This window comes from Pipistrellus hanaki (genome assembly GCF_964339955.1).
Source record: "Pipistrellus hanaki genome assembly, chromosome: 12".
NCBI lineage: Eukaryota > Metazoa > Chordata > Mammalia > Chiroptera > Vespertilionidae > Pipistrellus > Pipistrellus hanaki.
The window spans coordinates 54,879,516-54,902,386 of NC_140514.1; the positions used below are offsets into that span (position 1 = coordinate 54,879,516).

A 22,871-nucleotide genomic window follows, 5' to 3' on the forward strand; every position below is an offset into this window, starting at 1 on the left:
CAGCAGGGAGGCTCAGTGGTCGGGCGTTGCCATGCACCAGGAGTTGCCAGTTCAGTTCCTGGTCAGAGCATGTGCCAGGCTGTGGGCTCGACCCCAGTAGGGGACGTGCAGGAGGCAGCCAATCAGTGTCTCTCTCTCATCGATGTTTGTGTCTATCCCTCTCCCCTTCTCTCTCTAAAAAAAAAGGAGAAAAGGAAGGAAGGAAGATGGGAGATGGGAGGAAGGTTCAGAAGCGGACGAGTAGGCCACACGGGGGGCGGCGGTAATGCTGTGCGGGAAACCAGGGCCGGAGGGTGTGCCGCTGTCTCGGAGCGGCGTGCTGTTTGGGCTGATGTGAGCGTTCACACTGATGGAGGGAAAAGCACCACAGACCCCTCTTCTGCATCTGTCGTCTGTCTGGGGCATAACGTTTCACCCGGACTCACATGTTGGCCGCGGGCACTTGAGGCTCAGGACGGGGCGTAGGCAGAGGTGGCTGTGTGGAGGAGGTGAGGTCCCCTCCAGTGGGGGGACGTGGCGTCAGTCCTGTGAGGGGCAGATGGTGCCCTGAGGGGGGGAGCGGGGCCTGGGGACAGAGGTGCTCTCCGCCCTCGCCCGCCTTGCTGTGAGCACACAGCCCAGGATTCCCGGAGCCAGGCAGCCAGGAAGTGCTCGGAGACCTTGGTTCTTCCGGGGCGTTGGGCAGAGCCGTCGTTGCTGCTTGTGGACGCGGAGAGGACACAGGGCTGAGGGAGGTAAGCTGGACGGGCTCCTCATTGGACGGCACTGCTGTCCATGGGTCTGCCCGGGCGGCTGTGGCCACCAGCCTGCGTCTTCACCACCAGCGTGACAGGCGGCCCAGCATCTCGGACAAGGCCATCAGGGGAGCAATAGTCAGATTCACACGTGGCATGAATTCAACTGACAGCAAAAGGAAGATCTCAACACACCCTGGTGCCGGGCTGGGAGGAAAGAGAGCCAGCTGCACAGTTAGGAAGACGCAGGAAGGGGGATTTGACGGCGAGATGTGTGCGAAAGCCTTTGCGCTCACTCCGTTACTGCACGGCATCGGGGCCTCTGCCCTGGCGCCCCCCTGCCGCGGCGCCCTGGGAGGGCCCGCCCGGAGGGCGAGGAGAAGCTGGCGGCAGCACTGCCACCTCCTCCAGCCTGTGGGGGCCGCGCGAGTGGATGGCGGGCAGATGGCAGACGGGTGATGTTCAGGTGTTTTCTAAGCCCAGGGTTATACCAAACAGGAAGGACGTTGTCTTGCAACTGTCCACATGATCTCTATTTCCTAAAGAGCAGCAACCTCTCCACTTAGTGATAAAGCGCGTCAGGGAGGACCCGCTGAAGGGGCCGCGATGCTCCTCACAGGGGCCGCTGTTGGCCACCAGCACATTCCGGGAGAGACGGCGCCTGCTCCCAGGAGCCCAGCCTCCACGGCTGCACCTGCAGAGACCCCCTCACTCCCCGCCCCTGCCCGGCAGGTGGGTCTGCACTATTGGGACGTGCACAGAACAGGCACCTGCAGAGACCCTCCCCCCACACTCCTGCCCCGCCCGGCAGGTGGCCTGTGCGCTGGACCGTGCACAGAACAGAGCTCACCCCCGTGCTCAGTGGAGAGCGGCAGCGCGCATGGTTTCATCTCCATTGAAGAGGGTGGTCCTTCGAGGTGCCACACGGCAGTTCATGAACGGGCCTGTGGCTGGCTGTACCCTGCCTGCCGTCCCTTCCCGTCCCCGCTGTGCTCACAGTCGGTGCCGCAGCCTGCGTGTGGATGCCCGCAGACCGAGCCCAGGCCCTGGCTCTGTGCCTGGGCAGTGCCCGCTCATGCACGGAGGGAGCCACATGAAGGGCTTGGGCAGGTGGGTGAGAGGGAGGGGGCAGACACCCCGAGGCAGGGTGTTGGGCGGCATTTCCACTCGGAACAGGCCCGCTGCTGCTGCTGCTTCCTGAGCCGCCTGGAGACGTGGAAAAGGCGGCTCACGCCTTTGGCCCGCTGCCCAGTGGCCTTTTAGGGTAGTTCGGCCTCGCGGGCCGGTTCCTGGAGGAGGGAAGCGGGCACCGGGGACTGCGTTGCCTCGGTGGCCGTCCTGCCTTCCCTGCAGGGTGCGGCTGCGCTGCCCCTTGAAGGAGCTGAGGGTGCGTCCACGTCCCGCTCTGCCGGCTGTTTGGAAAAATCATTCCCACATTCCCCGGCACTGGGGCTCCTCTGAGCTACTCCAGGTCCTGGTCTTCGGGCGGCCCGGGAGCGGCGGGCAGGGGGGGCGGGCTGCGAGCCTGGGCTGGAGCCTTGCCTTATATGACAGTGGCTGGGCCCGCCAGTGGCTTTTGCGTCCTCCTTTGTCCGCCTGGTGCCAGTTCCAGGGGGAGGAGCCGGGCCGTCCTCAGCCAGGCCTCCGCCTGCCCCCTGCAGCGGGGGTGCTTAGGGTGCATCTTAGCTTTTCCTCCTCTGCAGAGTGACTTCGCCGTCTAAAATTAGAAAGGGGTCCCGTCCCCTCTCCCTGTGGGAGCCGCGAGCGCCGGGGACGGTTTACCAGGCAGGGGGAGCCTGGGATAAAAGGCAGGCGGCGAGGGGGAGCACGCTCTCAGATGTGGGTTTCTTTGTAACCGTTCACCCCCTCAGTGCTTTTTTCTGAGCTTTTCTTCATTTCTGGACAGCAGCCCTGTCCTGACCCACCCACCGCCTCTTCCCTCTGGACCCACCCGGCTCTGCTTCGCCGCCGGCCCGCACCCACCCCGGGCCCTCCCGCCTGCCCCTGCCAAGGAGCTCCTCGCAGTCCTGGCTGGATTACGGCGCCCAGATGCAGGACTTCTGACTGGCTGCACGTTGCTCTGAGCAGCAGCTCAGAGGGGCCATTTACCTCCCACTGTGTCCGCGCCAGCTGCTGGGGCTGCGAGCAGCTGCAGAGCCGGGCCTGGCTCGCTGAAGGGAAGCCACGCAGGCGTGTATGGGCCAGAGCCAGGGAGGGCTGAAGGGTGGGGCTGAGGGGGGCAGGGCCGTGTCCGGACCCGGGATGAGGGGTACCCAACAGTGTGGGGGGCCTGGGCTGAGAGGTGCCCAGCTGGGTGGGGGACCAGGATGAGGGCTCCGGTGCCCGGTGCCCGGTGCAGCCCAGGACAGGGAGGTGAGGTGGGAGCCCACGGCCCTCTGCGGAGAAGGTCAGGGCTGACAGGAGCCAGGCCAGACGACCTCTCACTGGTTAATGCCACATCTTCCCGGCAAGAAGGGATGGGAGTGGCCAGGCCTTCCCAGAGTTGCCGTTTATCATGCAAATATGGCACGCTGGACCACTGAGCCACCTGCTAAAAACACTCTTTGGCCGAAACCGGTTTGGCTCAATGGATAGAGCATCGGCTTGGGGACTGAAAGGTCCCGGGTTTGATTCCGGTCAAGGGCATGTACCTTGGTTGCAGGCATATCCCCAGTAGGGAATGTGCAAGAGGCAGCTGATTGATGACTCTCTCTCATCGATGTTTCTAACTCTCTATCTCTCTCCCTTCCTCTCTGTACAAAATCAATAAAGTATATTTAAAAACACTCTTTGTTTATCTATAAGAAATTCAAAAATAACTGGGCACCCTATATTTTTATTGGCCAAATCTGGCAATCCTCTCTCCTCCCCCAGCTGGATTCCTCCTGTAAGTAATTATTTTATGGAGCTAAAACATATGAACAGAACACAGACCGTCAGTGTCTGGCTCAACAGATTTCCACAAATTGAGCATGTGGAACTAGTACCCAGATCAAGAAATGAACCATGCCTAGCCAGTGTGGCTCAGTGATTGAGCATTGACCTATGAACCCGGAGGTCACAGTTCGATTCCCAGTTAGGGCACATGCCTGGGTTGTGGGCTTGATCCCCAGTGGGGGGTGTGCAGGGGGCAGCTGATGAAGGATTCTCTCTCATCATTGATGTTTCTATCTCTCCCTCTCCCTTCCTCTCTGAAATCAATAAAAAAAAAAATTTAAAAAGAAAAGAAATGAAACATGAGTAGAACCTGCCCCACCATGTGTCACCAGTATCCCCACTTCCAATAGCTAGCTGGTACTTGCCCATTTTTGTTCTTTCTACAAATGAAATCATACATATATTATTTTTAATTTTTTATTGATTGAAGTTTAGAGAGAGGAAGGGAGAAAGAGTAAGAAATGTGGATTTGTTCCTCTTATTCACATGTTCATTGTTTGATTCTTACACGTGCCCTGACGGATCGAACTGCAGCCCTGGCACAGCTGGCCGCGGCTCTGCCCGCGCTGCCCGCAGGGCTGTTCCTCTGTGTCTGGCCTTGCCCCCGGCCCTGAGGGGTCGTGAGCGCAGCTGGGAGAGCCAGCAGGCGGCTGCGGTCGCCCGGGCAGGGTTGGTTGTAGGGTCTTTCGCCCACCGTGGGGCCGCCTCTGCCTTCCTCCTCTCTGTGCGTGGTGCCAGGACAGCGCTGCGGGCCACGAGGTGGGCATGCGGACCGCTTCCGTAGATCTTCCAGACCGTTCCCACCAGCTGTGTGCGAGCCCTCTGCCCACGCCCTCCTGGCACTGGGCCTTCCCTCCTCATGCTCATCCTGGTGGGAGCAGTGCCGCCGGCTGCTGCCTTTTTTCTTTGTTTAATCAAGAGCCTGGCTTTGTTGATTCCTCGGACTTTCTAGACTAAGTGCTAGGGAAGAAAATAAATGAGCCCTGGATCAGATGCCAACCGGCCCAGGCCGCAGTCCCCAGCACCATGGGGCCTGGGCAGCCTTGGGCATGGGGTGGAGGGTGCAGGAGGCTCAGCTCAGCTCCCCGAGTCCTTCCCGAGGGCAGCGTGTTGCCCTCAGCCTGCTGCCCCCACGTCCGCTCCCTCCTTTCGCTCCTGAACTGTCGTCCATACTGCGGGTCCCCCCAGAGCGTCACCGAAGGTGGTTCCCTAAGGAGTGCTTCCAGCCAGCGTCTCCTCAGCTCCGGACTCCCTGCTTCCTGGCGGTGGCTTTCCGCAGGAAGTAGGCGCTGCGGCCAGGGGCTGCCGTCTGCTGCTGAGGGGGCCATAGGTGTGGGGACGCACGGGAGATGTAACCTCCTGTGGAGGCTGTGGCAGGAGTGGGGACAGGGCCCTGGACCCCTTCCCATCACCTCTCCCCCGTCTGGTCTCCACTTCCCTCCCTTCGCTTTGGCTCACTCCAGCCCTCAGGACTCTGGAAATCAGAGCCCAGCCATTAGCATCTTAAATTCACATCAGAGGTCTTCACCCCTAACGGGAGGAGATGGCCGAAACCGGTTTGGCTCAGTGGATAGAGCGTTGGGCCTGCGGACTGAAAGGTCCCACGTTCGATTCCCGTCAAGGGCATGTACCCTGGTTGCGGGCACATCCCCAGTAGGCGGTGTGCAAAAGGCAGCTGATCGATGTCTCTCTCTCATCAATGTTTCTAACTATCTTCTCTCTCCCTTCCTCTCTGTAAAAAAATCAATAAAATATATTTTAAAAAATAAAAATAAAAAAAGTAATAAAGGGAGGAGATGGCAGCCCCATCATGAGTGAATCATGGCCGTTTGGTGCTAGACTCAGAAGCCAGCTCAAAATGACTCAAGCAGATGGGACTTCATTGGCTCACACAGCCACCCAGCTGCCCGCGGGTGCACGGCCGGGGCCGGAGGCTTGGGCAGGCGGTGCTGGGTGCCGTCAGGGCTCGCTCCATCCGGTCTGCCGCTTCCTTCAGGCGCGCCCACAGGGAGGCAGAGGCACCAGCCGCTGTGGGATCGCCTCTGCCAAATAGCGGCCCTGCTGGCAAGGCACGTGCCCCGCTGTCCGGCCACGACCCCGCCCGCCCAGCGGCTCGCCCCCGGGGACTGTGTGGGCCAGGCCTGCCCGCTCGCCCACCCCGGGAGCCCAGGTGCGGGCTGGCGGGGAGGGGGCTCTCCCAGGGAAAGGCACTGGGTGCTGAGTGACCAACAACAGCAACTGTGGCTGCTGCGCCAGGCGGCCGCCTGCCCCGGCCCTGCACGGGCTGAGAGGCGGGAACAGGCGAGGCCTGGTCAAGGGGATTGGCCACGCCCTGTGTGTGTGTCCACAGTAAGTGTGAGCACAGAGCAAGAGAACCAACAGGAGGAAAACACTGTGCTAGCCTCTGAAATTCCCACTTGCTTTAATTTTTCTGTTTGCTTGTTTTTTACCTTTCCCATCATGGGTGGCTGATTACCTCTAAAATAAATCAATGAGAAAGCCCACATACTCCAGACAGAGCGGCTCGCCCTGTCCATCTCTGCGGTGGGTGTCCGCCCCCCTCCCCCACCTCCGTGGATGTCCGCACGGCTCCTGTCTGATGCTCCCTCCCTCCTCCCACAGGCAGCTCCGAAGCCAGCTGAGCCTCGTGGTCATGGCCCGGATGCTGGGCCAGCAGGAGGCACCGCTGCTCTGGAGAGAGGAGGCCCAGGTGAGTGCGGCCCGCCGGGTGTGTCTGCCCGGCCTGGGAAGCCTGTGGGCGAGCCAGCAGCTCTCCCCTTGGCCGGCGGCCCGTGCTTTTCCCGGCGGTTATTCGAATGTTTTACTCACATCCCCGCATTGGGCAGTTACTTGTGTAAGCCTGCTTGCTATGTGCTAGAGTGGGGAGCAGGGAGTGTGTGTTACTTTTAGTTAAAATTGTGGTAAATTTTAGATAATATAAACTTACCACTTTTAGCCATTTTAAAGTGTCCAGTTCGGTGGCCACACGTACGTTCAGGGTGCCGTGAGGCTGTCCCCACCAGCCGTCTCCAGAACCTCCATCTTCCCAAACAGAAGCCACCTGTAAACACTACTCCCCACCCTCCTCCTGCAGCCCCTGGTGATGCCATTTTATTTTTTTAAAGAAGGTGTGTGTGTGTGTGTGTGTGTGTGTATATATATATATATATATATATTCCACTTTTTAGAGAGAGAGGAGCAGAAAGGGAGAGAGCAAGAACAACACCCATCAGCTGCCTCCTGCACACACCCGCCAGGGCCCTTCTATCGCTCTTTATACGTGGAAAACAAATGCTGTGCACCTGAAACTGCTCCCTTTCAGTGACCTCTGTGCCAGCGTCAGGCATCCTGAGGGCTGTGGGAGGCAGTCTTGTCCTCTGCTCTCCAAAAAGCTGATACAACCTCCTTGCAGCTCAGAGAACATCCCTGAGGGCCCCTGGGCAGCTGGGCCCGCGCCAGCCGGGCTGTGGCAGGGAGGCTGAGAAGGCGCTCACCCTCCCAAGAGCCCCCCGCTCACCCAGAGTGTGGGCACAGCCCAGCCCTCCAGCGCAGCCGGGAGACAGGCAGGACAGGCCCGCCCACTGAGGGGCAACCCCTTACCCAGAGTGCAGAGGCTGTTCGGCACATCCGGGCAGGGCGGACGGGGTGCTGAGCCTGCCGTGCAGGGACAGAGCTCAGCACGGGGACCAGGGTTGGCTTGTCAGAGCAGGCCCCGCTTGGCTTTTGCCTTAGCTGTCCCCTTTGCCTTAGAAGCTCTTCCCGTAGAAAAGTGGTCGGCAAATTCATTAGTCAACAGAGCCAAATACCAACAGTACAACGATGGAAATTTCTTTTGAGAGCCAAAGTTTTTAAACTTAAACTTCTTCTAATGCCACTTCTTTAAAATAGACTCACCCAGCCCGTGGTATTTTGTGGAAGAGCCACACTCAAGGGGCCAAAGAGTCGCAGTTTGCCGACCACTGCCCTAGGATTGGTGTAGCTGGAGCTTCTTATCATTCCAATTCTGGCTGAAGAGGTCTTTCTGGACCACCAAACCCAAGTACCCTGGCATGGTCACCCTGTCTTTCAATTACTCCTGGGTTCACCTTCTGATATTTTCATGTTTGTTCAGGGTCTATACACATGCACACACCCCAGCAGCTCCTTTATGTACACACACATGTACACACACAGTAGCACACAGACCAAATGGCTGCTGCTTCCTGCTGCCCTTTGGTGCCTAGCACAGTGCTGGCCACAAAAGAGCTCGGTACACACTTGTGGGTGCACACTGCGGGTGCACACTGTGGGTTCACACTTGTGGGTATACACTGTGCATGCACACTGCAAGTGCAAACTATGGGTGCACACTGTGGGTGCACACTGTGGGTATACACTGTGCATGCACACTGCAAGTGCACACTGTGGGTGCACACTGTGGGTGCACACTGTGGGTATACACTGTGCATGCACACTGCAAGTGCACACTGTGGGTGCACACTGCGGGTGCACACTGGGTGCACACTGTGCATGCACACTGCAAGTGCACACTGTGGGTGCACACTGCGGGTGCACACTGTGGGTGCACACTGCAAGTGCACACTGTGCATGCACACTGCGGGTACACACTGTGGGTGTACACTTTGGGTGTACACTGCAAGTGCACACTGTGGGTGCACACTGTGCATGCACACTGCAAGTGCACACTGTGGGTGCACACTGTGCATGCACACTGCAAGTGCACACTGTGGGTGCACACTGTGGGTATACACTGTGCATGCACGCTGCAAGTGCACACTGTGGGTGCACACTGCGGGTACACACTGTGGGTGTACACTTTGGGTGTACACTGCAAGTGCACACTGTGGGTGCACACTGCGGGTGCACACCGTGGGTGTACACTGCAAGTGCACACTGTGGGTGCACACTGTGGGTACATACTGTGGGTGCACACTGTGGGTGTACACTGTGGGTGCATACTGTGCATGCACACTGTGGGTGTACACTGCAAGTGCACACTGTGGGTATACACTGTGCATGCACACTGCAAGTGCACACTGTGGGTGCACGTTGCAGGTGCACACTGCGGGTGCACGCTGCGGGTGCACGCTGCGGGTGCACGCTGTGGGTGCACGCTATGGGTGTACGCTATGGGTGTACACTGTGGGTGCATGCTGTGGGTGTACACTGGGTGTGCACTATGGATGCACACTGTGGGTGTACACTTTGGGTGCACACTGTGGGTGCACACTGGGTGTACACTATGGGTTCACACTGTGGGTTCACACTGTGGGTGTACACTGTAGGTGTACACTGTGGGTGCATACTGTGGGTGCACACTGGGTGTACTCTATGGGTTCACACTGTGAGTTCACACTGTGGGTGCATACTGTGGGTGCACACTGTGGGTGTACACTGTGGGTGCACACTGCAGGTGTATACTGGTGTTCAGACTGTGGATGCACACTGCAAGTATGCACTGCGGGTGTACACTGGGATGCACACTGGGTATATAATGTGGATATACTATACATGCACACTGTGGGTGTACACTGTGGGTGCACACTATGGGTGCATGCTGTGGGTACACATTGGGTGTACACTGAGGGTGCACACTGTAGGTGTACACTGGGGTTCACACTGTGGATACACACTGGGTGTATAATGTGGATATACTATAGGTGCACACTGTGGGTGTACACTGTGATGTACACTGCGGGTGCACTGCGGGTGCACGCTGTGGGTGCATGCTGTGATGTACACTGCAGGTGCACACTGCAGGTACACACTGCGGGTACACACTGTGGTTGCACACTGTGGGTACACTTGTGGCAGTGAGTTGCTGGTACATGTGCAGGGGAATGTTCTCCAGACAGAGACCTTGGGAGGTTGGGTGAGGGAGTGGCCTGAACAGGGGTCACTTCACAGAAGTGACAGCTGATGACAGGACATCTCTGTGGGGAGCAGAGGGACCAGACAGTGTGGTGGGGGTGCCAAGGGGTAGGGACAGGGTGGGCAGAGATGCAGCAGGGACGGTTGGGGATGAGACTGCATGATCCCAGAGGGCTCTAGAGAGGTCACCGAGCCCCACGGAGAACAGAGCAGTGCCAGCAGAGTCAAGGTCAAGGAGAGCAGGACTGGCTGCGTGCGGTGGGGGGCCGGTCGGGGTAGCATTTGGCAGTGACTAAAAAGTCAGAGGTGACTCCAATGTCAGCATCAGTTCAAGGTTTGGGATTTTTTTTGCTTTTTGTTGTTGTTAATGGATATTTTCCCATTGGTTTTTAGAGAGAGTGGGAGGTATGGAAAGGGAGGGGGAGAGACAGAGAGAAATATCGATGTGAGAGAGACATGTAGATTGGTTGCCTCCCACACAGGCCCTGACCAGGGCTGAGGATCATGCCTGCAACCGAGGTACATGTCCTTTACGAGAATTGAATCCACAGCTGACACTCTAACCACTGATCCACACCGGCCAGGGCTGTTTTGCTTGGATTTTATTGACAAGAGCCAGTATATGGTGGGAGGCCTGCGGGCTCTGCAGGGGAGCCACCCTCAAGAGAGGGTGTGAGCAGGGGCGGAGCAGTGAGCAGGCTCCTAGCGGTGTCCTGAGCCAACCCTGGAGGCTGGCCCGTGCTTGTGCTGCCAGAGAAGTCTGCAGCGGGCAGCACAGCTGTGCCAGGCCGTGCCAGGCGCCTGGTGGCTGGGGGAGCAGGACCAGCTCAGGCTTGCCCGCGGCCTCCGTGTGTTTCCCCATCTCGGAGCCAGGCCCGCTGCCACGGCCTCCTCCCTGGTGCCGGCTGCAGGCACTCCCCTTTCCAGTCTGGCTAGTCAGACGGATCCTCGTGAAACACACCTTCAAAGCCATTTCAGCCCACAGCTGCCCACACTCAGCCCCCTGCTCCCTCCCGACTTCTCCTCTGACTTCTCCTTCCTATTCCTCTCAGCCGCCCGGGGCCAGCTCAGCGCCTCCACACACAGCTCTGTGCGCGGACACGTCTTCCTTTTCCCCATCACCTCCCACCTGGACCGTGTCCCAGGGACCATCTTAAGCTTGCCTCTTTCTCACAGCAGCCCCAGTGTAAGGATCGGTTCATCGCCCATCTTTTACAGATGGGGAAACCGAGGCAGGTGAGTTAGGGAACTTCTCGGGGTCACTCAGCAGCAAAGCCGTGATCTGGGATTGGAGCCCAGAGTCCTGCCCTTGACCCGCATGAGCCATCTGCCCTTCCCCAGCCCCTCCTTGGCTCGCACTGTGGGGACAGCCCGGTCCACACCTGCCACTTCCGGCTGCAGGTGCCTGCTGGTCCCTTGAGCTTTAGTCCTGAGTGGCAGGTCAGAGGACAAGGGCCATCCCTTCCTTGTCCTCCTTAATGCACAAGTGCTTGGTGAACCTCATCAACCGATTCCCCAGGAATGGGGGTGCACGGGCTGAGGGCTGATGTGGAGGAGCGAGCTGGGACGAGTGCTGTGCAGAGGCCCTCGGAGCACTGCCGGCTGAAGTGTCTGCTGCCTGCATTGCTTGGCTCCCCGAGTCAGGCTGCGGGCTGCGGCCTGGGAGCGGGAGCAGGTGCTGGACAACTGAAAGTGAGGGTCAGGACTTCTGTAGGTGGTCAGACGCAACTACCCCAAAGCGTGCACTTTCCAGGAGAGCCTCAGGGTCCAGCTGCCTCCTGGACTATCCCAGAAGCAGCGGGGTTTCGGCCTCAGGGGTCAGTGTGCTCTCAGGTCACTGCAGACACAGCCCTGCGCACACTCAGTCCCTCCCTCATGAAACTCATGGTTCAGGGGGATCAGGGAAGAAGCACGTACTTGGCATGCCAGGCTGTGTTCGTGCTGAGGAGGAAAATGAAGCCGAGAAGGAGGAGGAGGAGTGGTGGGAGGGTGCTGCTTTATAAGGATGAACAGGGACATTTGAGCACAGACCCGAGGGAATCGAGCAGGTTTGGGGGAAGGAGGACAGCAAGTGCAAAGGCACTGGGGCAGGCAAAGGCCTCTTAGGCTGGAGAAAAGCCAGACGCCGCTGTGGCTGGAGCAGAGGGCTGGGAGTGGAGCAGGCTGAGGGTGAAGTCAGAGAGGCGAGTGGGGACTCAAGCCCCGGGCACCTCCAGGCCAAAGTGGAGATCCATGGGGAGGAAGAGGGAGAACATAATTGGTTTATAGAATGTGCCCAATCTTGAAGTTGAGTGTTGGGGGTGCGGAAGAAGGAGGTGATGGCAGTAACCATGGTAAGAGCTGGCAGTTCGGCCTGGGGAGGTGGTGCCATAGCTTGTGAGCAGTGGTCAGATTCTAGGTGTATTCCCCAAGGACGGCGGTGGCCCTGGGACGTGAGAGGAGGAGGCAAGCAGGGTCCACGGCTGTACGTCCGGCAGGGGGAGAGGCAGCGGCGAGACAGGAAGCCCGGGTGGAACCGATGGAGGGAGGTCTTGTGGCAGGCCGCCTCTTACCACACAGCAGCCTCCTTGGTCAAGTCAGGTCTTCCAGTTTGGAGTTTGAAAAACATGGGCTTCGGATTGCTGACATCAAGGGGGTGAGGTTTGCCTGTTGGAGGGGAACTAGCTGCAGCCCTCCCGGCCCTTTACTTTGGTTCATTTAGCGATGTGGTTATACACGTACCACGTGCCCGGCTCTGCACCAGACTCTGGGACAGTGCCCTCATGGGCTTACACTCTGGTAAGGGAGGGGGACAGATAACAATAGAAAGTGCATCGCACAGCGTGTTAGCAGGTGACGGTTCCGTGGAAATGAGGCAGGGCGGTCAGGACTGGCGAATGGGTGGTGGGGGCGGGAGGATGCAGGTTGCGGGGAGCTGGGTGGGCCTCACCAGCCAGTGGGCCCGGCGCTGGGCTGGAAGGAGCGGAGGGCAGTTGCAGTGTCTGGTCGGAAGGACCACTCGCACAGGCTCCCGGAAGCAGCTGGGCCCCGCACATCGCCCGCAGGTGAGGTCCTGGCCTTCTCCTTCGGGCAGGAGGGCAGCAGTCGGGTTGAGGCAGGAGCGACGGGCTTTGTGGCTGCGCCCGCACTGGAACCGGCCTGCCGCCTCTGCCCCAGACTGTTGAGGCCAGTGGACACTGCCTTCCTGGGAGGGTTTGCTTCTGGCCCAGAGGTGTCTGCCCTCCGGGGCTGAGTGTTAGGGAGCCGGCCCCCAGGAACGGGGCCAGGTGGGGAGATGCAGGCCAAACAAGTCCTTATCCTGGAGAGAGGTGGGCCGGCTGAGCTGGAACCACAGGGCATAAGCAATCAGAAGGTGGAGGCTGTGTGCTGAGTGGGGTGGGGGTGGGGGTGAGGGGGTAGGGGTTGAGCTCTGTGTGTGTTCCTCCGCCCTGCCCCAGGCTCCCTGGCTGGGAGGGCCCGCTGGGGTGAGGGCAGAGAGCGCCCCTGGGCGCCCCGTGCAGTTGTGCGCCTGAGCAGCGCTGCCCTGGGACCTCTCCCCAGGCTCCAGGGACCGAGCAAGAGGCACACCGGGGGTGGTGTCACTCTTCGCCCAGCACCTTCCCCCCTCCCTCTCTCCCGCCTCCTCTCTGCCCTCCTGAGGATCAGACACCGAGCCCAGAGCCCGGGCTTCCTCAGGCCTGACTCCTCGCCCTCAGCCAGCTGCTCTGTGGGCTAAGCCCGCAGTTGCTGGGCGCTGAGCAGGTGGCTGAGGGTGAGAGGGAGGAAGCCAGGTGCGCTGGGCAGGCTGGGCTCAGGCAGGGGTTGGGCTCGGGGCTCGAGCCCTTGCCCTTTCGGCCGCCCTGCACCTGCTACATCTGAAGAGACGGTGCCTCTGAGCCATCCCACCCCCCGCGCTGCTCCCCGGTTCTGCACCTCCAGCTCCCAGGAAGCACATGGCCGCAGAGGCCCGGGTGGAGCCTGCCAGCCCGCCCGCCCGCCACCGTTAGCTCCGGGCCCAGCGGGGGCTGCCCGCACCGGGTGCAGGGCTGGGGAAAGACTGCTTGCTGCAGACACCTGGACTCCTGTGGACCACAGGGTGGGGAACACTGGCCGTTTGTTCAGAGACGATAGTCAGTTAAAGGGGGGAGTGGGGAGAGCTAGCAGATTAAGTGACATTTCAGCCCAATGCAAGCTGTGGGCCTTCTGGGAATCCCCATTGCAACAAGCAGCTCCAGGAGGACGTACTGGAGACACAGGTGTTAGATCGTAAGGAATCCATCCTTGGTGATTTTATTGGCAAGAGAATGGTATTATGATTATATTGGGAGGGACCCGTGTCCTTGTCTGTTAGAAGCTCTTTGTGGGTAAATAATACAGTGTTTAGATTTGCTTTAAAATCCTCTGGGAGGAAAAGCGGGGAGAGAGGATGGGACACAGGCAGCACGGGATGACCCGTGGACCACTGTTCCCAGCGGGGGGTGGGGGGCGCACAATACAGCTTGTCCCCTTCCCGAGCCCTCGCTCAGGCCCCACAGGGACACATTGAATGGAAAGAGGGACGCGGGAGAGCGGGCCAGAGCAGCTCAGCCAGGGGCCTTCCTGGCGGCAGCGGGGACCCTCGCTGCTGGCTGTGCTTTAAACCATGAGTGCTGCTGGCTACAGCTGGGTGCGGCCTCCAGCGCCCAGCTCTTCCTCCCTGCTCACCCCTCCGAGGGCCCGCCGGTGCCAGGCTGGGTGGCTGTGTGCCCTCCTGCCAGGAAGGTGTACACTCCTCCACTGTTCAGAGCGTGAGTGAGCGGTGGGCCCAGGCTCCGGAAGCTGGTGGTCTGGCCCCAGAACCCACTCTCGGCCTCAATGCCAGCGAGGCGGCAGGCAGCAGCCGCCCACTGACACGGCCTCTCCTCCGCAGCTGGTGGTGCTCAGCCGGCTCCTGAGCCTCATGAGGCCGGCAGCCCTCGGGCAGCTCCTGGACTCCGAGGCCTCGTCACCCCGCCAGGAGCAGCGGCCGATGGGCAGTGCTGAGCAAGACTACCAGGTGAGCCCCACACTGCCCCCCCTCGGCCACCAGCGGAGGGAGCGGGTGAGGCAGCCCCACCTTCGCCCGTGGGCCCTGAGGGGGAGGGACCTGCTCCCCGCCTGCCTGGTGAGAGGGACCCTGTCTGGGCCCCCCGGTGGTCGTGCCCTGCCCGGCGCACGCTGGGCGCTGCGAGCACAGGCGCGGCCCCGGGGTCTGCTGCGGCCTGGCCTGGGTATAGCCACGGGCACCGTGAGCCCCGCAGCCCCTGCAGAGAGGACAGGCGGCCCTGCTGCGGAGGGAGGAGGGGGAGGGACACGAAGGAGAAGCCGGGCGCCCAGACGTGCCGGCCCCTGTTCTCCGAGGGCAGCGCCCGGTCAGCCCCCGTCCCCTCTGCGTGCTTGTCGTTGACCCGAGTCCTCCCGTCGCCCCTCCAGACGCTGCCCGGGTCCCTGAGGCCGCGCTCCGGAGGTTCGGGCAGCGAGGCCGGGCCCGGGGTGAAGGCCACAGGGCGGTGGCCAGCGGGCGGTGTGGGGCTTCAGCCGCAGCCCAGCCCGGGTCCGGGAGCCGCGTCCCAGTGAGCGCCGGGGACCCGGTGAGGAGCAGACCGGCGCCCTCCTGGTTCGGAAGCGAGCCCGAAGGCTCCTGGGGCTGGCATCAGAAGTCTCACCTTTGGGCATCATCCTGCAAATCAGATAAACAAATTAACGACTTAACGAGCACAAACCGACCATTAGGAGCCGGAGCGCGCACGCTCCTCCGGGTGGGAGGAGGCTGTCCTAGCCCCGCCCGGCGTGGTGCCCGAGGGGCGGCCTCCGCCTGGGAGCGCCCAGCGTCCCTCTCCGGCGCCAGCTCCTTCCTGGCCCGTGGGAGCGGGCTCCCAGGCGAGGGGAGTGTCGGGTGAGCCCGGGGTGGTCTGTGAGCAGGCAGAGGTGAGAGCCGCAGGCTGGGCTGGAGAAGGAAGGACAGGGCAGAGGGGGGGGGGGAGTAAGGGAGCGCTGTCTGTCCACCACGTGGAGAGTGCGACCTCCAGGCACCTTGGGGCCCTTCCCGTGGCCGCTCTCATGGGCGAGGGCACCCTTTGTTTCGAAGACGGTTCTCCCGCATACGGAGGCGTGTGGAGCGTCCCCTGGCCAGCATAGGACGTGCCCCGTTTGGCCTGGAAGCGGAGAGGCCCCACACCAGGCGGAGGGCGGCGTGTGCTGGCCAGGGCACAGAGGCCCGGGCTCCCGGTGCCTCTGCAGAGGAAGGCACCAGCCCCGGCCTCGGTCCTGTCTGAGAGGGAGGTGGTCCCGGCAGGGAGCAGGCCAGGCCGGCGGGAGGCACAGCGGAGACACAGAATGTGAAGTGTCCTGATCCCTGGGCCGGCTCTGCTCTGACCTGGAGCATGTGGTGGGGCCGGTGGGGCCGGTGACGGGGCTCCGGCAGCCCAGCCCCCTCCCCAGCCGCTGGCTCCTCATTAGGCCCCAACACGTTTCATCTTCAAAGATGATCAGCTACTCACCCGCCGAAAAGAGTGGAGGCGTCACCCGTCCTGTTTTACGGGAGTGGTGGTCGGCGACTGAGCTTTCATCCCGGAGCTCAAAGGCCTGCTTCTCTCTCCTGGAGGCGCGCGGGGAAACCGAGGGCAGAGCGAGGTTGAAAGGGGACGGCCCTTTCCCCGCCCTGGGGCCCCCTCCCTCAGGCCTGCTCGCTCCTGTCTGGGCGATTTCCTGCCCTGGAGAGACCGTGTGGCCACAGCCCTCCCAGCCTTCAGAGACACTCTGCCAGGCTCCCGCCCGCTTCCCACCTCCTCTCTCTGCCCGGGGCCTGGGCACAGCCTCCTCTCCCGGGGAGCTCCCAGCCTGCCCCCCGCCCGGAGCGGTGCTCGGCTGCCCGGGGCATGGCTTTCCTGTCCTGGCTGATCGGGTGGCTTTGCCGTTCTCCCTTTACCCGTCCTCAGCTGGGCACAGCCTGGGTCTCCCAGCATCGTGTGGTGTGGTTGGCGCTAAATGAGTGCATGAATGAAGCAACTTCAATTCCTCTCCTCTCTGAACTCCATTCTGGAGGGCCTCAGACCTGCTCCCTCTGCACGCCCTCCGACCCTCTGACCAGTCCCTCTTGCGGCCCCCTTGCCTCTAAAGTCCTGGTGTCATGAGAGCTGCAGGGCCTGTAGCCTGTGGGACGGGACGCTGGGCTCCACGAGGGGCACCTATTGTGAGGAGCCCATCAGAGGACATTGTGTGTGATTATCAGCCAGTGACGCTAACCGCCCAGCACCACCCGGAGAGCCTGCCGCAGCGCAGCCTGCGGAGGGGGAGCCGGGCCCGGCCGCTCACAGCTGCGGAGCAGAGGGGCCCTGCTTCCTGACGGGCCCTAGAATACTTGCGCATTTTCAGGTGCTTTTGGACAAGAAATGGTTGCCCAGCCCTGGCTGCTGTGGCTCAGCGGGCTGGGCGTCCTCCGTGAGCAGCGGGAACGGTTGCCCAGCCCCTTGTGGTGTGTGGGTCAGACTATTTTGCACAGAAAACAATTGAAGCCCAATAAACTCAGGAAGAGTTTGCCTCCCCCTTTCCTGCTGGAGATTCAGAGAGAAAAACCTGCTTCAGAACAGGGAACCAGCTAGGCGGGTCCAAGAACATCTGACTCCGAGGCTCCCTCGGCGCTCACTTTTGTGGGGGCAGGCGGGCATGTATCTGCCAAAAGTTTGATCCTTCTCAACTGCCTGTGAATTGACTACCTCCCCTCCTTAGTCCAAAAGGACATATACCCCTCAGTTTGCCTTACTAAGGGATGTGTGTCATTTGTAATTTTTATGTTTCTGTGAATTTCCCTTGCACAGGTACTAAGGTTTGATTTTCGCCTTGGCTGGTGTGGCTCGGTTGGTGAAAGGTTGCTGGTGCCCAGGCTGCTGGTTTGATCCCTGGTCGGGTGCATGTAGGAGGTAGCCAATCGATGTTTCTCTCCCTCTCCCTGCCCCTTCCTCTCTCTAAAATCAATCTTTAAAAAAGATTTGTTTTTCTCCTCTTACCTTCTGTATGTCTTCCAAATCCTTCGCCAGCCGGAAGAGGGAGGTTTCCCTGCCCTGTGCGGCTGGTGTAGGCCCTGTGCGGCTGGTGTAGGCCCTGTGCGGCTGGTGTAGGCCCTGTGTGGCTGGTGTAGGCCCTGTGCGGCTGGTGTAGGCCCTGTGCTTGCCTGGTTTGAGAGGGGCTCTGCCAGAGACGGACAGGGTCAGAGGTCAGCATGAGGTTTGGGGTACGAGAGGGGGAAAGGATGTCTTAATGCAGGAGCGGACTGCAAGAGTTGGCCTCCAGGTCTCCCCTCTGACCCAGGGGCACCAGTTCTGCGAGAGACCGGCCCCTGGGCTCCGTGAGGCTTCAGCCCCTGGCAGAGGAACGCAGGTAACTGCACTAAGCGGCCACCGTCTCCGGGAAGCTACCCGCTGAGCCTTCCAGCCCACAGCCAGGGATCTGAGCTTTTTGTTTATTGTTGACACATGTAAACCATTGCCGATGTAAGAGATGTCCAAACCTGTAGATAATTTTTAATGAATTTGATTGAAAAAATGCTCCTGAAAATGGCAGCTTTGCAGCTTATTTTGTACGTTAGAGTTAAAGGAGGAGATGTAAGGGGGTTACATGAAACCCATTGGCAGATTAGGGAGGCAGGAGAGAGCAGAGTGGGGGTGGGGATCTCGGACATTGGATAAAGTAAAACATATATATATATGTATATGTATATGTATATATATATTGTTTTCAGAGAGAAAGGGAGGGTGAGAGAGAGGTAGAAACATCAATGGATGAGAGAAAATCATTATCAACTGCCTCTTGCACTTCCCCTACTGGGGATCAAGCCCACAACCCAGGCATGCGCCCTGATCAGGAATCGAACCATGACCTCCTAGTTCCTAGGTCGATGCTCAACCACTGACAGGTACTCCTTTTGCATGTGGTGCAGGAGGGTGACATTTACCGCACAGAGATGGCATGCGGGGTTAAGATAACGAGAGTTCACTCTGGGTTGTGAGGGCTCTGAAAAAAGATTGCGCTGACATTTCAAAGGCACGTTATCTTGTCCATGCAAAAAGATGCTAGGCAGGCTCACTGAGGTAAAGACTGACTTTTTACTGGAGCCTCGGGCCTCGGACGGGACCCTCTCAGGCAGGAACTTTGATGATCAAACATCTCTGTGTGGTTGTTCAGGTCCCGTGAGTCTGTAAGGCCGCTGCTGGGCCTCCCCTGAGCCAGCAGGGTTAGCACGTGCTTGGACAGCTTCTGTCCGGCTGTATCCCGGCCGATCTCAGGGTCTCGGCCCCCCTTTTACTGAGGTTGTTGATACCAGCCTCCGCGTCTGCTGTGCCTCCCGCTCTTCCCTCGGGGTCGCCCTGGCCGGGAGTTCTCCCCAGTGTGGTCGCTTTTGGGAGCTTTGAGGAAGTAGAGGTCTCTCGCTGTGGAAGAAAAGGAAGGTCCGCAAAGGGGAAGTCCCGGGGGCTGCCCCAGGCACCAGGAGCCGCCTGTCTGTCAGCCTCTGGCCTCATCCTCAGGAGCCGATGGTGTGCTTGTGGGACAGACAGCCTGAGGTTCTGGTGGAGGCCACACTCCGGATGGAGCCGGCTGGCCACAGGTGGCTCCCCCCGCTTCCTCTCGGGGCGTACGGCCTGCGGGCAGCCCGGTGCCGCGCCTGGTGGAGAAGTGCTGGTGCAGAGCTGGTTGTTGGAGGCGGGTGTGCTCCCAGCGGACCACCCCTTGGGCCTCGCGGTCTCTGATGCTCTTACCCCTGGGGTCCCCGCGTGTCCACCGCGGAGGGCGCTGGCCTGGCTGCGCCTGTCTGTGTGCCTGTCTGTGTGTGCGCGCCCTCCTGCACATCTCTGTGCACACATCTTCGTGGTGCGCCCTGCGCAGTGGAGCCGACGAACAAGTTTTACTGCTTTTGCTTCTGCTGCTGGGATGGCGGCAGGCCTGTCCCTGTGTCTGGCCTGCTGCCAAGAGCACCTGGAGTGACTTGGCGGCTCTGGGAAGGGCAGGGAGGGGGCCGGCCCCTGGCGGCTGTGTGCCTGCCGCACTCCCCCGGCTCCCAGCAGCATGGGACAGCGCTCCGGGGCTGCAGAGCCTGGGGCCTGGCGCCTGTCACCCCGGAGGACGACGGGGGGCTGGAGCTGTCCCTCCTCCTCACCCTGCGCCTTCTGGCAGGTGACCCCTCTCTTCCTGCGCTGCGGGGAGGGCCACGGGTAGGAGGGATGGGGAACTGGCTGGGCCCGAGGAGTAGGAAGCAGACGTTCCGGAGTCGGGAGTCCCTTCCCGGGCTGTCGCTGGTGGGTCTTCTTCCTTCCTCCCCAGCGAGGAGCCTCGGACACGTTTGGGAGTCAGCGCCAGCGCTGGCCTTTGGAGAGCTGACCCTACAGGGCATCCGCGCGCTTCCCTGCCCTCAGCGGCCGCCGAGCCTCCTCAGAGCGGCCTCCTGAGCGTCCGAAGCCACGCGGCCCGGGCCCGGGCCACTCTGCAGGGCTTGAAGGGGCAGAGCTTGGCGGGCAGCAGGTGGGCTTCTCCACGCCACTGGCATTCAGTCCTGCTCTCTGCCCGCCCCACCCCAGGCCCCGGGGCCCCTGGCACAGTCCTTGCCCCAAGCTTGTGACCCCTCTCTCCTGACCTAGCACCTTCCCAGCCTCTTTATCCTGCAAGTCCTGCCGGGCCACTCCGATCACCTTCCTCCCGTTCCTGCTCAGGAAAAAGCGGCCCTCATGCCTGTCCGTCATCCCAGCCCTGCCACCCCTGCTCCTCAGCTGCCCTTCGTCCACGCGCTCCCCCCGGGGTCACATCCAGGCAGCGCTGTCCTCCCAGCACCCCCTGGCAGGCCTGAGGCTTTGCTCCTGCTCCTGCTCCTCCTGGCGGGGCGGCCTGTCCCCTGTCCTGGATCCCGTGGTTACAGGCTGTTCACTCACCCTGTGGCTTCATCACCAAAACGGCGTCACGTTGAGTCTGTCTCAGCTGCACCCCCAGTGGATCCCTCTTCACAGGGAACAAGCCCCTTCACTGGGCACAGCAAGGGCCCGAGGGCTTGCTGGAGGCTGGACAGCGGGACGCTGAGGGACCCTTCCCACCCCCTGCGCCCAGCCCACCCACCCGGGCCTGAGCCAGTAGGTGGAGGGGCAGTGCCTGATTAAAAAATAAATATGCCTCGCCCTGGCTGGTGTGGCTCAGTGGATAGAGGGTCCCGGACTGAAGGGTGCTGGATGGGACGCCAGCCAAGGGCACATGCCCAGGTTGCAGACTCGCTCCCCATTCGGGAGTGTGCAAGAGGCAGCCAGTCAGTGATTCTCTCCCATCATTGATGTTTCTATCTCTCTCTCCCTCTCCATTCCTCTCTGAAATCAATATAGTAAAAACAAACAAACAAACATGTCTCTACTGATTTTAGAGAGAGAAGAACTGAGAGGGAGAGAAGGAAAGAAACATCAATGTGAGAGAAGCATCGATCGGTTGCCTCCCACCCACACTCCAACCAGGGATCAAACCGAAAACCCAGGCATGTGCCCTGATCAGGAGTCGAATCCACCACCTTTTGGTGCACGGACGATGCTCCAGCCAACGGGGCCACCCGGCCAGGGCAAGGGCAGTGCCTTCTGAGTGCTTCGTGAAGCAGCTTACTCAGCAGCAGCGCCCAGCTGAGGTCCAGGCCGGCTGGGGCCCACCCGCCGCTCTGTCCCAGGAGCAGCTGCCAGGCAGCCGTGCTTCTCCCCAGCTCTCTGCTCGCTGCCTTTCCGCCCCTCGCCCTGTCTTTGCCGGGACTTCGTAGCGACAGAACCTCAAACACAGCCTGGCAGGTCTGGAGAGCCCTCCAGCTGGGCCGGGGCTGGGCAGTGTGGTGAGGCCTGGACGCTGCTCCCTGGCCCTCACGGCTCTGCCTCCCAGCAGGCGCTCCCGCTGCGGCGGGCCCCTCTGCACTCTCACCCGGCCCTCGTCAGCCCCGGCCAGGGAGGAAGAAAGGCTTCGGGCCCGGCTCCTGACCGGAGAGTCCCAGAGCTTAGTCTCGGGGGCTTGGCGAAGGCCATGTGCTCATCTGTAAACCAGTCCCAGAGCCAGGCGCACAGGGCTAGGCCAGCCTGGGCCGTGTCTCCCTTAGATCAGGAGAGCAGGAGGCTGGGACGCTGACAAAGGGAGGGACAGCATCTGGGCACCTGGGAACCTTACACGTCCATGCCATCCTCCCGGCTCAGCCACGGGCATGGCCCCGCGTGTTATCCTTGGGAGGGAGGAGGCCTGTGCCCGCCAGGAGCCAGAGGGGGAAGAGAAGGCAGGAGCCATTGCTCTGGAGGAGGCGCTGCCTGGGAGCCTCTCCAGCCCCCGAGGACGCTGCGCCATGCCCGCTGCTCTCGGGCTCCTCGGCAAGGCGCCCACGTACTGATGCGTGGACTCTCCAGTGGGGCGTGGAGAACCTGTCCCTCTGGGGCAGACCGCAGAGCTGGGTTCCCGTCCACATCAGGGTCTCTGGTTCTGGCTGGAGAAGCAGAAAGAGCCAGCCAACCCGCCTGTCATCTCCCCAGCCCCCAGGGCCAGCAGGGAGCCGGAAAGGAAGGCTGGGCTGGTGGGAGGGCTCTAGCAAGGCTTTGCCTACAGCCCCCACCCTCCTCCCGCGGGCAGAAGAGCAGTGGGTCAGGCGCTCAGATAACCTCCCTACAGCTGGTCCCAGCAACAGAAGCCCTCAGTCTTCCTGCCCTCGTCCCAATTCCATCTCTCCCCAGCCCCTCCCCGCACCACACCGGGCCCTGGCCCTCCAGGAGTCGAGGCCAGGGCCGCCCAGGGCCTAGTCCTGAGGCGAGACAGAGCTAGGAAAAGCTGCTCTCCTACGTGAGCTCCGTCCTCAGGCGTGGACGGACACAGCCGGGCTTCAGAGGCTCCAGGGCCTCCACCATCCGTCCAGCCTCTGCCCAGCGGGCTCGGGGCACTCTCCAGGTGCCGTCCCCGCAGCTGAGCCGGTCCTACTCCTGGAGATGCCGCCAGCCTGTCTCCCATCAGTCCCCTCAAGTGCCTCATCTCCGGGCTGACCCGCCCCATCTCCGAGCGGGCACTTCCATTGAGAGGTGCATGTCCGCCTCACAGGCCCCGGAGTGTGGCAGGCCCTGCCTGCGGCGGCCCTGGCCTCTCCTGCGCCTGCAGGGACCCTGCCTGGGAAGAGGTGTGTCACTTCTTCTCATTTCCTAGTGACCGCTCTGGGGCCTCGTCATTTCCTGCTCTCTAGGACTTATGACCGATGGCTTGTCCTGGCCAGGAGTCCGCTCCAAACTCAGCTTTCCTTTGGGCACAGCCCTCTGGCTTGCCGCTTTCACGACAGTCCAAGCCAAGGTCAGGGGCGTAACC

General features: G+C 61.1%; 1 protein-coding gene across 1 annotated transcript in view; it reads left to right on the forward strand.

Moving 5' to 3' along the window:
• Window positions 1-22,871, forward strand: part of FAM178B (family with sequence similarity 178 member B) — a gene marked incomplete at its 5' end in the record, with an annotated part of 47,915 nt that overhangs the window by 14,893 nt on the left and 10,151 nt on the right. Inside the window, 2 exons of the mRNA XM_084900982.1 lie at window positions 6,294-6,381; window positions 14,431-14,556. Coding sequence (XP_084757108.1) covers window positions 6,294-6,381; window positions 14,431-14,556 — 214 coding nt within the window. The remainder of the gene's footprint in view (window positions 1-6,293; window positions 6,382-14,430; window positions 14,557-22,871) is intronic.